Source organism: Micropterus salmoides, unplaced genomic scaffold, assembly GCF_014851395.1.
Source record: "Micropterus salmoides isolate LMB-PRFRI ecotype aquatic unplaced genomic scaffold, ASM1485139v1 Ms_hic_scaffold_1, whole genome shotgun sequence".
Taxonomy (NCBI): domain Eukaryota; kingdom Metazoa; phylum Chordata; class Actinopteri; order Centrarchiformes; family Centrarchidae; genus Micropterus; species Micropterus salmoides.
Genome location: NW_024040040.1, coordinates 16059363 through 16076666, shown reverse-complemented (window position 1 = coordinate 16076666; position 17304 = coordinate 16059363). Strand labels below are relative to the sequence as shown.

Here is a 17304-nt window from a genome sequence, read left to right as displayed (position 1 = left end):
GGCCACTTTTATTGTTGTGTTTAGTCCCACACTTTTATTTTTTTTATTTTTAAATTTTAAAATTTTGTTCAGTATATGTAACAGGTTATGTACCATTAAGTAGCATAAAGTGCTACATAATAACAGGTTTTGTAGCATAAAGTAGCATAAAGTGCTATATAATAAATGGAAATTAACATTTCACATTTTATGTAAGGAAAATTTAAATTACACACTCAGCAAACATATATATTTTATTGTTTAACTTTCAAGTCTTATTTAGAATTTGCTGTCCATGATTTTGGTTTTGTGCTCACTGTCTCTAGGCGTTTTTCCTGATATCCACTGCTGGTGATAGTCGCGGTGCCAAATCCAGTCCCATCCTGTCAGTCAGTGATCCAGGAATAGATTTGTGCACCTGTCTGGCTCTTCAGTAGCTTCCCAGCAAGTGCCTGAGGGACAGCGTGATGCAGAAGTTCAGTCTTTACTTAAATACAGAACTAAATTTGAAGAAGAGTTCTGTGCTGATGTTCAACTATCAGGTGACAAACAGTTCAGTTTTGTTGCAAATAGCATTTTTTATCCAGTTTTTTTCACCCAACATATACCTGTCTGAACAAAAAATGTTCCAATATGAGACTGTATTATGGCACAGTGACAGATTGTATGTTCAGGTGATGCAGGAGAGGTTTTTGCTGACGTCAGTGAACAGTCTGCTGCTTACTCAGGGTTAAATGAGAGGTTCAGTGACAGATCTGACGCAGAGCACACCAGCATTTCGAGTGTCTTCACACTCTGATGACTCACGGCAGAAAATATAAAACAGAATGCTAGATTATAGTTAGGCTCTTGTATCCTGTAGCGATACCAAAATAAAATACAAAAATTCTACAACAGTGTCACACACTGAATAGAAATCCACACTTTGAGTTGCTATTTGATATGCTGCTTTTATTTTGACTATTGCCAATTTACACAGTAATCGCTGCTGGGTCACTTTCTGTGTGGTGTGAAACAAATGTAAAAGAAAGAAGAAAAACTCACAGCTGTCTCGAGTCTTAGAGAGGAAGCAAGCTGCAGCTTCCAGGTTTCTTCTGTTTAATGTCTGACCAGACTGCACCCCCATTAGTGTCAAAATCTGCAATCTGTGAGTCTTGCACTTTAATGAACTTGACCTTTTTGAAATCAGTATGTATATCCATGGTGTTTGCTTTCACTTGTGTACTCATCTATACATTTATTTTTCTGCAGTGATAGCGCCAACTACATTAGTGTTATCCAGGGGGTCTGAATGTGTGGAGCGGGCACTATATATAGTTTGTTATATCACTTAAGTCCCAGTGGCCACACAGGCAGTTAACCAGCTGGGTTTACTGATGTTAGCCATTGCTTATCTGCGATTTTAGCATTCCCTGTCTTTCTCTGTATATTACTCTGTTTTTTATATGTCACAGGGTGACAACTAATGCTTACTAACCCCCTCTTTCCTTAGGTAATAGTGCACCAATAGTGCAGACATTAACAACCTCCTTGCAAGGCTGGCTCTCAAATGTCAATCATCATTGCCATGGAAAACCCAACCCAGTGGCTTGAAGCTTAGACATTATCTACAAATATGAGTGCAAATGTGTTCTTGTCACAGCAAGATGACGATACTTGTCTCATGTATACATAAACCATTTAGTTTTGGGGACGTTGTGTTGCAGAAAATGAGTTAATTACAATTGATGGATTGTAACTATTTTGGTCAGTCATCCATAATTAGATGCCCTACTGTAATTACAGCTTTTAGATTTTGTGCTACACTTGCATTTTATTATGCAAGCAGGAGCAGTTTCACCCTCTTTTGTCTCTGTCATGCTAGTAAAAAAATAAAAATACACATCATTATAATAGCATGACAGAGTCCCTTGATAGTGCAAACTTTTTAGGGGACAATTTGCGGTATTGTAGAGAGCACTTAAATTTCAAATTCTGGAGCAGCAGACTCCGACATCTGACATCTAATTAAGTGTGATTTTGCAGTACTCCATCTTAACTCCAGAGCAGACAAATTTCTGGTTGTCCCGAGAAGCTAAAAGGCTTTGCAGAGAGCACACCTGACTTTGTATATGGGGGGGGGGGATTGGCCTTGGAGACGAGTTTCCCTACATTCTTTCCCCACAGTCAACGCAAAGAGCTTATCTCAGGTAACAAGAACACTGTGGGAACAGCCCAAAACTGTCAAAGTGTCCTTGAGTAAGACCTCCACTTCCCAGCTCACTGTAAGATCCTGGATGTCAGCTATGATAAAATATGCTTGCTGAAAATATAAATGTAAATGTAAAGATTCAGATAAGAGTGTAAACAAACACCCTAGGGACGTGCTGTGGGTTAAAACCCCTGGCAACCTAATTTATCTCATTTATCAAAGCAGGGACTGCAGTCAGCCTTTATGGCCAGGCATAGATGGCCTTGTGCATAATTAACATCAGCAGAGGAAAGAACTAGAGGTGCTCCGATCAGGATTTTTTGGGCCGATCACCGATTGCTGAAAGCAGTATCGGCCGATATCAATCACTGATCACTGGGTCTATTTGGAACCTTTTATTTAACATGTAGCATTATACAGTATACTGTATATTTATTTAATTGGTCCTAAAAACAATGTATTAAGTGTTAAAGTTAACAGATGATAAAGTATCATGAAATGACAACAGTTTATTTTATTGCCAGGAAACATGGGCAACAAATTCTGCTCAATCTGTGTTAGACTTAAACCATAGCAACCTTTGCCTGGTTACTGTGAACATCTTATAGCTTAACAAATATAGCTTTACTGTGGAATAAACTACAAAAACTGAACAAACAGCATCTTTATAAATTTACTACAACCATAAAAACTGCAACAAAAAAGGCTGTAGCCAAAATATTTAGGAGATAAAGTGGCACAGGCATCATGAGTCGATGATAAACTCTGAAGCAGCTGCTTTTTGTTATGGAAAGCTCAGGCAGGTTCTGTGGGCTTTAGGGGGAAGAGAGAGGAGTGGAGAGAGGGAGAAGGGCTACAGAGAGGAGTCAAAACTGCCTTCAGTGAGATTTGAAAATAAGGAAAATTTTAATAAATAAAAATAGGCTACAATGTAAATTCCATATTATACAGTCAATTGTATATATTACATAGGCTACTATAGTCATTCTAATTTCATATGGTTTGCCATTAGTAGGCTATAGGCCTTATATCATTTCAGTGGATTGTTTTCATTTTTTATCCTTGTGCAAGAAGCACAGTCTACATATCTTACATGCTGCCACCGACTTTACCAGAGGGAGAGTAGCAAACAAAGTTTTTATTTGATTTCATAAAAGGGTAAAAATACGGGAGATTTACGGGGAAACATTTAACGGGTGGACACCGGGTGAGAATGGAAAAATACGGGAGAATCTCGGGGAAACGGGAGGGTTGACATGAGAGGAGTAGAGAGAGAAGTGGGGTAATGTGAGGCTACATCCACACTGCTACGTTTTTAAAACAGATTTATAACAAAAACGATCTTCTCCGTCCACAGCAGCGTTTCAGCTGCGTATCAGAGTTGATCTCTGTCTATATTAGAACGACTGAAAACACACATCTAGTGGCCGTTCAGGTAGCTACACTGGGCATGCGCGTGCCAGTGTAAACATGAAGCAGATGGTCTACTCCGCAATAGCAGACGATTTAGCGAAAGAAGAAATTAATACAGACCAAGAACCGCACCAGGCATTTTGCATTGACCGACAACGAAGTGGAACGGTTACTGAGAGTAACACAGGAGTACGAGACGGCGGCGGAAACAGACTGGGAGTTGTCGCAAAGTAAATACAGCGACATGCACAGTAGGCTAGGCTAACTGTTAAGTGTTATTTACATAGTACTATTTTAATAAAAATACCAAAACTAAAACTCTGTAAAGCATCGTGTTTTTGCTTTGCATGACTGATAAGACCGACTCACAAAACCAAATGTGAGTGTGTGTCATCGTTTTATAAAGTCCTCTGTTTTGTCAATCGGGTCAGCAGCGTTTTCAAACAAACATCTTCTGATTCACGTTTTAATCTGGACGGTAGGCGGAAACGTAGCAAAAGGTCTCCGTTTTTGTAACGAAAACAGAGAGAGAGAGGCAGTCAGCTGATTGTTTGGGGCCGCTCTTTGCATCAAGAAACTCACACTGAAGGACCAGTCTCTCTCTCTGCCTGATGCGCTGTGTCTGTTAAACTCCGGTTGCGGGTGGCGTATGAGTGAGATGAGCACAGCTGCGACAGTTTCACATGATCGCTCCTGCGTGTTGCTCCACTTGTCTGATTGCTGCTCAACTCTAATTGTAAATGATTATGTGGGCACATTAAACTTTGGTGCTAGCTAGCTTTGAAAACCGCTCACACAGCATAGTGAAACATTTTAGCTGCCGCTGAAAATTTGTCTGGCGAGTATTACATCATCTGATCGGCTTTTCTTATCGGCCTTTTTAGCGACCACCGATCAAACTAGTTAAAGCCATTATCGGCCGATTATGATCGGTGACCGATCGATGGGAGCACCCTTAGAAAGAACAAGCCGCCCCCTGCTGTGCTTTGGTGTCACTTTAGAAGCTTACAGATTACAAATAAACATGTGCGCACACACTCTGATGTATCCCTGGTGCACCATGAGGTGCACACAGCTACTGGCTCTTGCTGCATTATCAAAGAGGCTTGTCAGGAAGCAGTAGCATTTCTGTTTGCTTTGTGTGGCAAACATTGTTTAAAATGTAACCTCTGAGGGAGTGCGTGCATACATACGCACATGAGTCTTGTTGAGGTGAAAACACGGGAAAAAGGACACTGCAGAAGAATTAGTCTTTCTGACCAGTAATTGAGGGAAAATGCACATCCTGGTTATCTTTGAATTTGACCCGAATTAGTTATGACATTGTTATTAAAACTATATAAACAAATCAAAATCTTTGTGTAAAAATCAACCTGTTTTACCAACTGATGTCCCTATCTTTGCTATCTTTTGTTGTAACTGGGAATTCACATAAGATGTGTGAGATCGGCATCGGATGCAAATCGCATTGTGAAGTCCTCACAACCGGCTGTGCTGTCAGCAGCACAGCACACGAGGAGCTGAAACTACAGCAGGGGTGACAAACTGTGGGAGGAACATCAGAAATGGGCAAAAATAGCTTTCACACGGGCTCTGTGAGAAGCATACAGGGAAAAAACTGCACGTTTTATTGTTTTTCTTTCAAAAGCAACACTGGGTGACTAGTAAGGACTTGCATCAGCCAAAGAAAAAACATTTCCATATAACTGACATATATAAATCCCATCTGATTTACCTTAATAGTCTGGTTCTTCCTTTCCCCAGTTGATGCGGTCCAATAGCACCACATTTGCCATAACAACCTTTACATTAATGTTGGACATGTCACACAAGATGTATTCACTTCAGTAGATTGTTGTTCATTTAGCTCTGGTATGCTAGCAGCATGATAAAAAGGCATTATTTAATCATTAAAGCAAAGAGTAACCAGAAACTGGTGAAAATTAGTGGAGTCAGGACAACAGGGAGAGGTAGAAGAGCATGGGGAGACCACCTGTGACAGAGGAAGGAGCCCAGGAAGTACACAGCTTTGACAAAAGTATTCTCCGGTAAAAATTTCCTATCTTAAACCTCCATCGCTAAAGATTTGTTGTGTTTGTCAGGATTTAAAGATGTCTAGTTTTCCTGCTATTCTGCTTTTCTTTTCTGGTATTTTGTCCCTGCACCTGTCTACAAATCCTATCAGAGTGCTGAATATATTCTCATCAGGTGTGTATCTAGTAGGCATATGCTAGTTAAAATTCACTTTCAAATGCCACACAAATTCATTTGTGATTCCCTTGATTTGGCATCCGCACTCAGGAAAGGGGAAACTGCAAGCGGCAAGACCTTCCCATATGTTGAGAAAATCTCCCCATCTGAACATAAGTCCAATCTGGGTTTGTATGAAGCTAATGGGACATGAAATTGGCTCTGCTGTGCAGGATCTTCAGCATCCACCAATCAACCAAAGGGGAACCCCCTCTGGCCAACTGCAATATTTGCACTTATTAGGTACAGTATCACGCAGGGCTACTGTTTTACATTCATGATCTCACTCCCTTCGCGTTGGCGAATGATTTCGTGCTGATGTGGAGCGCCTTTTAGAATTGACAATTCACTGTTTATGTAAAAAAATAAAATAAAAAATCAGTGTTGTGAAACACCATTTAGACCCTAATGGGACACCAGAACCTTCCACTGTGGCATACATTAGGCCTTTAAGTAGAGAAATAAATGAGATATATATAGTGCTGCATTAAAATAACAAAGCTCCATTACATCAGTTATGTGCATTACCAAATGATTATTATCTAATTTTTGATGAAAGGTCAATAGGGTTAAGGTTGAAGGTAAATACCACAATGAGAGACCCAAAATTCCACTCTCAGAATAATATATGAATCATCCAAAGACATTTTATCTCATATATTTAGCTATTCAGTTGTATATGTGGAGTTAGTTCTCCGTCAGAGCATATAAAACCTTGAAAATGCAAATTATTTTCTGTTTTATGGCTGAGAGAGGGGACAGAGCAGGACTTTCTTGTCAAAAGGCATCGATGGATGGGTGGTTTATGGTTCTCATGCAAGGTGACGAACGAGTCTCGAAGGAATAATGGGAGCTGGAAAAGCAACAAAACAAGAAGCGGCACAAACCCTGTGAACTCGGGAAATGAGTAGCCCTCAGCTGAAGTGTGCTAATATCTGGTAGCCTGATGCAGATCATTAATTCAGTTATTCCAAATAATTCTCTTGATAGAATCAGAAAAGTGCACACTGGACGAACAAAATATGAGCGACACAAGTACACTGATGAGGTGAATGTAGGTAAAAGCCCCAGTTGCTTATTGATTTCCCTTATTCAATCTATTCCAATCCCAGAAGAGGCACTGTAGAAGAAAAGATTGTGAGACTTTGATGTGCAAAAAGGTTCTGCAACTCAATATTTTCCTCGCATTTTAAACTTTCTGTGTTTATTGTTTGTGTTTGTTTTTTATTCTACTGAAGGACAAATTGCCTTGAGACGTCCCTTGCTGAAACTTTCAGCACAGGGCTTTATTTCCAAAATGAAACGACAAAAGATACAACAACCGCTCATGTCACATTGGTCCCTGTAGGGTTCATGTTTATACAATGAATGTGTCCCTGTTGCTTTGTCAATAAGGGGTTTTTGGTTAGGCTTTATTTTAGTGGCTGCAGCAAATCAAATTGAAACTGTTGATACATTCTGTTAAGTCTGTGTCCTGCAAATGTACAAATGCATCAAAAGATTACAACTCAAATGAGCCACCTGTAATAGCATAGAAGGATGGTCCATTATAAATGTCCAAATACAGTATGAATGTAAGTAAAATTAGAATATAAATGTGAGTTATTCAAAAAAAGGACATACATCTAATACATATTAGAAATTGGCATTATTTAAAACATGTTATGTCACTATTAACTGCTCTAGGATATTTTTTCCGCCTGAATGCAGATAAAAGCTCTAACGCATCATATCACTGGCAACACAGACTGGTTAGATTTTCATCTTCTGGCCACATTATCATAAAGATAAAGCTGTGATGTCCTTCTGCTGGATTCCTCAAAAGAAAAAAGACTCGTGGAGGATGAGATGAACAAGTGTGCCTGAGAAGAGGCAGTCAGCTAATCGAATGGCTTATGCATGTATATTTTATTTCTAGTTTTCCCCTCCTCTAAATGAATCAAGTCAAAAGCAAATGAGAGATGCCAGCTCTGATATTATTCAGGTCAACGCAGGCAGAAAGGGGAGAGCACCACACTGAAAGAGCAACATCAACCAACCGAGATAAGAGAACAGTGAGCAAAGGAAAGCCCGGTGATGTTTTGAATGTGTGACATTCACTGTCATATTTTGATAAAATGTTGAGTTTTTCTGGTAATAATCAAACTAATAGCTTAAAATCTGATATTTTAAATCCATACACAGGATCTATTAATAATAATAATAAAATGAATACACTTTATTTATAAAGCACTTTTCTTAACAGTATCACAAAGTGCTTTTGAAAAAGAAATATACCAGCCCAAGAACTTGAGTAAAAAGGAAGTAAAGATCAAATTAAGAGGAATAAAAAGTTTAGAAAGACTAATTTCTGCCTGGGTTATGTTCATTGGTAATATGGCCATATTAACCTGTTGGAGGGCCCAGGGGCAAAACTTTCCAAACGAATCCTATTAATCCACCACCACCCCTGTCTATGCATAGTATGTCACCTCCAGTGCCCGATAAGTGGCACTCCACTGATTTAAAATTGCACTTCTACAAAAGCAACAAATTAAAACATTTAATAAAGAATGTTCATGACTAAAACATCAGATGTAGAAAAAGCAGGAACTTTTGTCACTAGTATTGGTTAAGCTCTGAAAAAAACGTTCGATCCTACATCTTCCATAATGCACCCCGATAGCATCTTTTCATTACACTCTGCCTGCATGATAAATATCCATGTCTTTCAAACTCCTGCTTCTGCTTAACAACAAAGGCTTTCAACACAGTGACATCATCAGGGCTATTTTGTGAGACCTGACAAAGCACAGCAGAAGTCATTATGCAACAGTTTTTACAGGCGGAGTAGTGCTCCCCTTGACTTTTAAAGTGATGTTTTATATGCTTCCTTATATTTTACCAGTGGACCCAACATCCCAACAGTATTCTTAAGGCCAATTTATAATTCTGCGTAGAATCCATGCCATAGGTAAACTGAGCCTACGCATAGACGTAATGCCTGTTCTACTCCAATCCAGACACTTTCCTATACATTGTAAAAGAAGCGGCTGTAAAACAGCCAATCAGTTTTTATTTGGAGCATCACAACCCCTGCAAAATGATTCATTTCAGTATCAGAATTTTATCCATTCAGTCCGACAAGATTTGGAATGTCTAAATGGCCTCACAATTACCATTTTACCCCATTCAAGTTAGCAGAGGGCTAAACCGTAAGTTAGTTAGTTGGCTCGGCCAGCGGAAGTCAACACAGTAGGACATAAAAAACCCTAGCATTCTGGCAATGCCGACACCAATGCTCAAGTACAAATGCTTATGACAGCGTGGCTAGATGCAGAAGTTTAAATTTTCCTTTATGCTGGAATTTGCACATTAGCACATTATCAAACAGAATAATAAAGGTCCGAAAACTAGATTTTAACACAGGTCCCCAATAAGATAAGCAGTTAATGCAGCACCTGCATTTGTAGATTTTACAGGGTTCCTATGCAGGATGGAAAAGTAGGGAAAAAATATTTGTATTTCCCAACCATTGCCCCTATTTTGTTTTCAGCTTGATCAGCCATGACTGGTGACTGGGGCTAATCAATGTCACATATTTGATCCTGTGCTGCTCCTATTTACATGCATGTTGTGCTGCCCGATGGTTCACGTCATGCACACAGCGGCACAGACAGTAACCGACTATTGTCACAGCTACACACACACAGACTCTAAAACATGCGGTTAGTGTGGAAGTTCTTCACAGTGAGTGAAGAAGACACAACACTCACAATTTGTAATACCTGTAAGGGTGAAATAAGCCTTGCTTCTCCACACAGACTTTGCACTTTGCCGAGAAACACATAGATCCGCTCACTGGTATTAAGTTTTACGTTTTATATGTACACATCTGTACCTATGAATTTTTATGTCACTACTGTGGATTCTATTTTTTTTTTCTGTGAATCATCTTGCTTTGCATTCAAACACAAAAGGTGATATAAAATGTTTTTGGGTTTTTTTGACGATTGATATGTTTTACAAGCATGGACCAACAGTGAACACACCTGTTGTCATTCAGTGCCACATTGGTCTTGATAGGCTTGTTGTGTTTTTTGTGGGACAACTTTACTTTTATAAAAATACCACCTGCTGAAGAAAGTCAACAGAGCAGAAAGATACAGGGAGAGAGAAATAAGCTTGTGTGTGCGCAGTGGGAAACACAAGTTGAGGTATGTTTGTAGGTGTCCTAAAGAAATAGGTTAATCTTTAAAAAAAAAAAAAAAAAGTAATAAAATATTCAAATATAGCCCCCTCAACAGTTACACTGTCATTCTGTGGAAAACACTGAGTTGTGTTATACTGCAATTCATTTTCAGTTGGATTTGCCCTAACCCTTTCTGCTTAGGAGTTCATTGATTTGTACGAGCTACAATACCTAGCTACAATCTTCTGGCAATTATGTGCTAAAATAATTATGTGCTAACATAATAGCATAAAGAATATAACATCCATTGTAATAGATGGATTTGAAAACACATTAATTACATAATAAACTAGCTATTTGTACCCAGATGTATGAAAAATCTACCGAGGAGTAAAAGTAAGGAATTCAAATCCTGTCAGGATGTGTGTGGTTGAAAGGTTGGTGGACCCAAATGCAGGACACGTAGGCTGACTGGTACAGTTCAAAAAGTTTATTAACAAACCAAAAGCGAGCACACTTACAATGAGTCCAAGTAATCCAAAAATAATAACAGTTCAAACAAACCAGGTTCAAATAATCCAGAAAGCAGGTAAACAGGGAGACACGACTAGCAAGGCAGGCTAAACAACAACACACTGCAACATGAGACAGAGCATATACACGTTACAATGACCGGACAGGAAATGAACAGAAAGACCAAACATATATACACAGGGACTAACGAGCAGGGCGGAAGCAACACAAGTGACCGGGATCAGGGCTAATGAGGCAGAGAGACTGCAGGGGAAAACAGAGAGACAGGCAGGCAGTCAGAGAGACAGCAGGGGAAAACAGAGAGACAGGCGGGCAGGCAGGCAGAGAGACCGCAAGGGAGAACAGAGAGGCAGGAAGGCAGGCAAGCAGAGAGACAGCAGGTAGGCAGGCTGAGGCAGCAGGGGGGAACAGAGAGACACTAACGGATGCAAAAAACAAGACCATACATTAACTGGAACTCAAAGTACTTAGTGGACAAGCAGGCAGGGGAATTACTACGGGTATAGACACAAGCAAATCTAAATGCAGAAAATACACTAAACATAATAAGACAAAACTAAACAGGGCAGACAGGCAATCTGAATAATAAACTGAATAACGACAACAGACTGTCGCAGAACAATCAAAATCAGAATAATGAAACTAAACAAATCAGAAGTACACAAACAGACCCCCCAACAAGACACACAGACAACATCAGACCAGCAAGCACAAACACAGCGTAAACTAGACACAAGACAACAGACAATACTGAAACCCAAAACAGAGACAAAATAACAGGTACAGGAAAGACTAAACATAACCAAACTAACTAAACAGAGCAGACACGCCTACAGCGTGACAGTACCCCTCCCCCAACGAACGTCCCCAGACGTTCCAAACAAAACAAAACAAATCAGGCAGGAAGCAAAAATAGTCCAAAACGCACAAAGTCCAAGCCGGGCCAGGGTGGGCGGAGGGAGTTCAGGAGGAGGGCCAGAAATAGCAAAAACAGATAGTCAGACAGGGAGAGAACCATGGAGGTCAGGGAGGTGACCTGAGGGCAGAACAGAGACATGGAGCAGGGGTCGGCCGGTCCTCCGACGGAAACCTCAGAGCTGGTGTCAATCAGACGACTGATGAGGGACCAGCAACAGGCGTCGTTCGGACCACCGACTAGAGGGGAATAGCAGAGCTAGCCGGCAGGAGATCCGGCAGGACTGGCAGGGGGCTAGCAGCGCTAGCCGTACAGGATACAGGCAGGACAGGCAGAGGGCTAGCAGTGCTAGCCGAATAGGTTACAGGCAGGACAGGCAGAGGGCTAGCAGCGCTAGCAGAACAGGTTACAGGCAGAGGGCTAGCAGCGCTAGCCGAACAGGTTACAGGCAGGACGATGCTACCCAGCAGACAGCTAGCAGGCCAGGAACCAGGCACGTGGAGGCTAGCTGACTGGGGGCTTGAAGACTGGAGCTCAGTGCTAGCAGACCGGGGGTCAGGCTTGGTGTGAGCTGGCTGGTGGCTAACACGCTGGGTGCTAGCAGGCTGAGGCTCCAGCTGGCAGCTAGTAGGCCAGGGATCAGGTGGCCTGACGCTAGCTGGCAGCCTGTTAGCTTGCACATGGCTAACAGGCTGAGGAGCTGGGAGGTGGCTAGCCGCTGAAGCGCTCGGGGCTAGCAGGCTTAGCTTTCACATACTGGGGGGCTGCTGAACAGAACTTGAACACAGTCTTCTCATCAAAAGTCTTTATCCATCTGAAGGAGGCCACGAGCAGAGCCATCTCCAGGTCTGTCCTCCATATAACAGAGAGCAGCTCAAAAAACTGCAGCTCTTCATCTGTTAGCTCCTCTCTAGGCACACCCAATGCCTCCCAGGTGCTGGGCAGTACACAACAAGACACACAGACAACATCAGACCAACAAGCACAAACACAGTGTAAACTAGACACAAGACAACAGACAATACTGAAACCCAAAACAGAGACAAAATAACAGATACAGGAAAGACTAAACATAACCAAACTGACTAAGAACTGACTAAACAGAGCAGACACGCCCACAGCGTGACAAATCCCTGATATACCATAGTGGTGTAAATTCTCTAAAGATTCTCTAGAAAAATTGCAATTACTCGAATTATCAAAAACAACTGACATTCAATGAACCTGTGACTTTTGAGGCCCTGAAGCAGTTGCCTGTTAGGTAAGTATAAACTGGCAACTTGGTCGATGTTGGTGGCCTGTATCTCACACGTGGGTAGGTTTGGTTTGTGTTGATAAACATAATACTGGCAGCATTATGTTTCATGTCAGTATTTGCTAGTATAATTATATAATTTCTAGGAGAATGACTTTTCATATAATGACAACCCAAATCAAAAATGTGTTTCTCTCTGTCTTAACATTCCTTTACCACTGATACAGTATAAATACAGTATGTTGTAGTTACTCCAGACAATTACTCCAGACAAATTTATCAGATTAGGTCTCCAACCATCCAGTCCAAAGGGACACAGGAATATGAATAATACCTTTGTTTAGGCCTGTGTGCAGCCCTTTAGAGGATTTTACATTTAATATCTCGGTGCCTTTTTCACTTCAATTAAATTCAGCTATATTAATCTCATCGGGGGCAACTCATACACACCAAAAGGTCTAACAGGTGATTACTGGTGGGCTCTAAAACAGGAAATTAAAACAATTCAATCCTACTTTAGCTAGCATTTACTGTAAGTGCCTGCTTCATACAAAAACATCCTCTAGATGGTCACTCTTGAGTGTTTGCTTGTTTACATCAGTTGTATGCGTGCTTTAAGTTCCTGTCATTACCCAGCTGTCAATCACGCTGCCAATCTCACATCCAATTTTATTTTTTTTTTTGTTCTTCCCTTACCACAGGAAGTTACCGCTGAAGGAAGAAAATGGGAAAGAGTCTCTCAAGCCAGATACGATTGAAATCAAAGTGCACAGTGACAACAGTATCCACACAAAGCCCGACGACAGCAAAGCGTAAAAGGGTCGGTCCCCTCACCACCAAAAGAACATTCGGATCACGAGACCAAAACCCAGAGAAACTACAACACTGGAAAATAGTGGAGTAAAATACCATATCTGTTTATAACAATGCCCCAGTTAAAGGCATGTGTAAATACAAATAATAGAGAGAAAATAGACAGGAAGAAAGGGTCAACCTTTTAGACACCCTGAGTGATAAATGTATGATGTTCTTAAAAACATGGCATCAGTGGACGGCTGTTGTTGATAAATGATTGTATTTTATTTGCCTCACTTTTTGTTCTGTCCCTTTTTTTCTTTTTCTGACAATGCTTTCCTGTTCCTTTTTTTGTGTGTTTTTAAAACCCACATAAGACTTTCATGCAGTTAAATGTTGATAAATCACATCTCTTACACAAAAGAAACAATCACAAATTCAAATAAAGCTAGGATGTTAGTGTGCCTGGGCCGACCTGCGGGACATCACAGTGGTTTAAACCCAATCGCCTGTTTCCATGCCTGAGTGTTACACCACAGCAACCTTTTTTATGCCTTAATTGGCAGAGCTAGGTGTCTGGCTAATGTGAGGCAAACACTGAAGCATTACATTTCAAGCTAGCTGGCTCCTGTAACAAAAGGTAAACTCCTCTTAATGAGGTTTTGAGGTTTCATTGCCTCGGGAGAACGCCACAAGAGGCTCTTATGAGAGGCATTTTTTCCCGGTGACACTGCAAAAGGTGAAAAATTGTATGAAACAAGACCTAAGCATGGTTTCAAAAAGAGGAATTTGGACTTGTCATTGATTAATAATGATGATTAATAATGCTTTCTGAAGGGCTGTTGTGGAGCATAGTTTGTGTTGAAGGAAAACAAGCTTAAAAAAATTTTAAAACTTGACAGAAAAGACAGAATGTGTTGCAGTCTATGGCGTATACAGACTTGTACCCACACGTGCATTGATGTCCTTGTTAGCAAAGCCTTTTATATTGAAACTGAATATTGTTGACACTCTTCAACGGTCTCATTCTCTAGCAATGTGTGTAGCTAAAAGCAGTGAATGGTAGGACTCAAGGCATGGGAACAAACGCGTACCGGTATGCTGACACTGACGTGTGTTTTTAACGATGAACACCGATTTAATAATTTCTATCTCAGATCTGCCTCAGATGCTTTTTTTTTGTTTTTGTTTTTTTTTTTTGGGGGGGGGGGGGTCTGATCGCTATTCTCTCTGATGTTGTCATGTGTTTGTACATAGGTGAAAAAAAAAGGATATTTTACAGAGCTTTTATGTAAATATACCCTAAAGGATGTGTCTTTTTTCAAAATGCAACAGGCTTGGCTTTTTTTGTGAACGCTCCTCAGATTAAAAGGCTGCATTTTTTTTTCTTCTCCTCCTTCTGTTGTGTTTTGGTCCAAAGTTCAGTGATGGTGTAATATTGCTTTTTCTAGTCATTTGCTTTCCCTTAAGAAAATCCATGCCCTAAGGCTATTTCACGGCATTTCTATGGAGACAGTAATTACGGCATTAGTGTGCCTTCTCTTTCTTTTTTTTCTCCCCACCTCCTGGCCCAATGCCGCCGCAGCAGTGTAGACCATCAAATTAATTTTTGATCGGTGCTTTTTTTTGCCACAGAATGTGCCAGACGATTGAATTTCATTGTGATGCTGTGAATTCTGGGAAGTGTAGTCATAAGATAGTGGGTTCTGGTCGACAACACTGGACAGACACAGACGTGTGTCACTACCTAGTACAACTAGATGTCAGGCTGATGCTGTAACTCTTGAGTACAAAGTACAGTGATGGGGCTGCAGAAATCTGATGTAATGCACCACCACATGTGTGTGTGTGTGCGTGTATGCGTGCGCGCATACATGCTTGAGTGGGTGAGTACACTTGTCTACATGAATCAGGTTGCATGTATGTCATTTGAATGTATCTGCACGTACTGTAAGATGTCGGTATATGTTTGTGAGAGAGTGTGTGTGTGCCCATTTTGGTTTTTCACAATAAGAGTCTCCCAATTTCAAATATTATCCTAAATTAAAGAGTTAAAAAGTCAATATCTTGCTATTCTGGCATTTATTTTGTTATAATTTATTTGTTTATTGTGTTAACTATTTATATAACATTAAAGTGTATTGAGTACACTTTTCAGTTCTATGATGCATTGTGCAGCTCATATAGATTTTGACCACATGCCAAGTATGAATGTCCAAGTGCTGTGAATGTGTAGAGGGAGCTGGGGAGAGCTCTCACGCTGAGTTTCAGAGTGCGCTCTGATAGGTAAAACCTGATTATGTAGTTCTCGACAGTGACTAATTCCCCAGGCTGCAGCACTCCACGCATGTGTCTGGGAGGCCCCCCCTGCCGCCCCGTTGCCACTATTCCCTGCCTCTCAGACTCCATTGGTTTTAATCTCAGACCTCATAGCTGGCTTTGTTTTTCCACAGTGAGCCCTTGTACCTGCAAATCTCAAATGGATAGTCCTGCCATGGAGTGGTTCCTCTGCCTGTTACGATGACTGTAAATATGGGCGCACAGTGCCTGGAGGCTATACGATTTGTACATGTTCTTTTGTATTTGAATATGAGTAAATATCCAACCCCCCTGCCTTCTTATCCTTTCCTCCCCCTCCCTTCTACTCCCTTCCCCTCTGTTTCCTCTCCATGGCTCGGTCCTTTTTCTGTAGGGGGTAAAACAGGTGTGTTTGAGCTCAGTGTACAGTATGTGTCCTCTTTGTCCCCACGCTCCCTGTGTCCCTTGGACTGTCCCCGCTGAGTGTACTTTGTGCAGGAAGTGGGAACTATTGATGTCTCTCTGTACGTACCTGTGGAACACTTGTGACTCCTGTCATTTGCAGCTGTAAATAAACATGTCCTGGTAGAAGAGAGTGAGACGTTGTCATTAATTTTTGCCTTTTCTCTGGCTCTCAAGCTGATATGTGGGTGTCCTAAAGGATCATAGAAGTACTTTTGAGCTGTAGCTCAAAGGTATTAATGTGGTGTAATATTTTACCATGAATGTTTTGTTTTTTAATCAAAAGTTTTAAGATGATGCTTTATTGCTAGATTACAGTGCAAAAACTGCAGTGACAAATACACTTTTGGCACTGTAGATGGCACTGTAGATGTGTCCAGCATTTTGGGAAATACAGTTATAAGCTTGATTCCTGAGAGTCTGGTAAAATAATTGATACCATGCTTATGTCTGTAGAGTAAATAAGAAGCTACGGTGAGCAGCCTTAGCTTAGCATAATGAAGGAACAGATGAAAAAAGCTAACCTGCCTCTGTAACAAGGTAACAAAATTCTACCTCACTAATGTTATATCTCATTTGTTTAATCTGTATAAAAACTGAAGTGTAAAAACATTAACTCTTGGTTTTACAGTGGGTTTACGTGCCAGACTGTTTATTTGCTAGCGCAGTCACATCTTGAGATGAGAGAATCTTCTATAATCTCTTAGCAAGACAGTAAATTACCGTATTTCTAAAATATAGAACTATTTACTTCAAAGTTTTAAAGTATGCATTGCCCTTTCAAGCTCAAATCACCAAAATGATTATCATCTTTGAATTTTAGGACTCTTTGTTTTAAAATAACTTAATAAATTATTCATTTTTTAAAATTTCTAACAACAGCCAGCAATTTATAATATATGAAATGCGTACTAATAAAACCAGAGGGGAAAAAAACTGAGTGAAATATTAAATAAATGGGCTTTTATAATGAGGTAACACTGACCACCATGGGGAAAAAGCATACTGGCATACATATTGATATTGGGTGAACATTTCAT

General features: G+C 40.5%; 1 protein-coding gene across 3 annotated transcripts in view; it reads left to right on the top strand.

The window, feature by feature from the left end:
- Positions 1–16398, top strand: part of LOC119904098 (neural cell adhesion molecule 2-like) — a 327858-nt gene extending 311460 nt beyond the window's left edge. For 2 of the 3 annotated variants that reach the window (XM_038720552.1, XM_038720529.1), the window contains exon 17: positions 13411–16398. In XM_038720552.1, the coding sequence (XP_038576480.1) occupies positions 13411–13525 (115 nt within the window). In that variant the 3' untranslated portion in view covers positions 13526–16398. Of the gene's footprint in view, positions 1–305; positions 1055–13410 lie in introns of those variants that run through there. The other variant, XM_038720535.1, reaches the window with a different exon arrangement.
- The last annotated feature ends 906 nt before the right edge of the window (positions 16399–17304 follow it).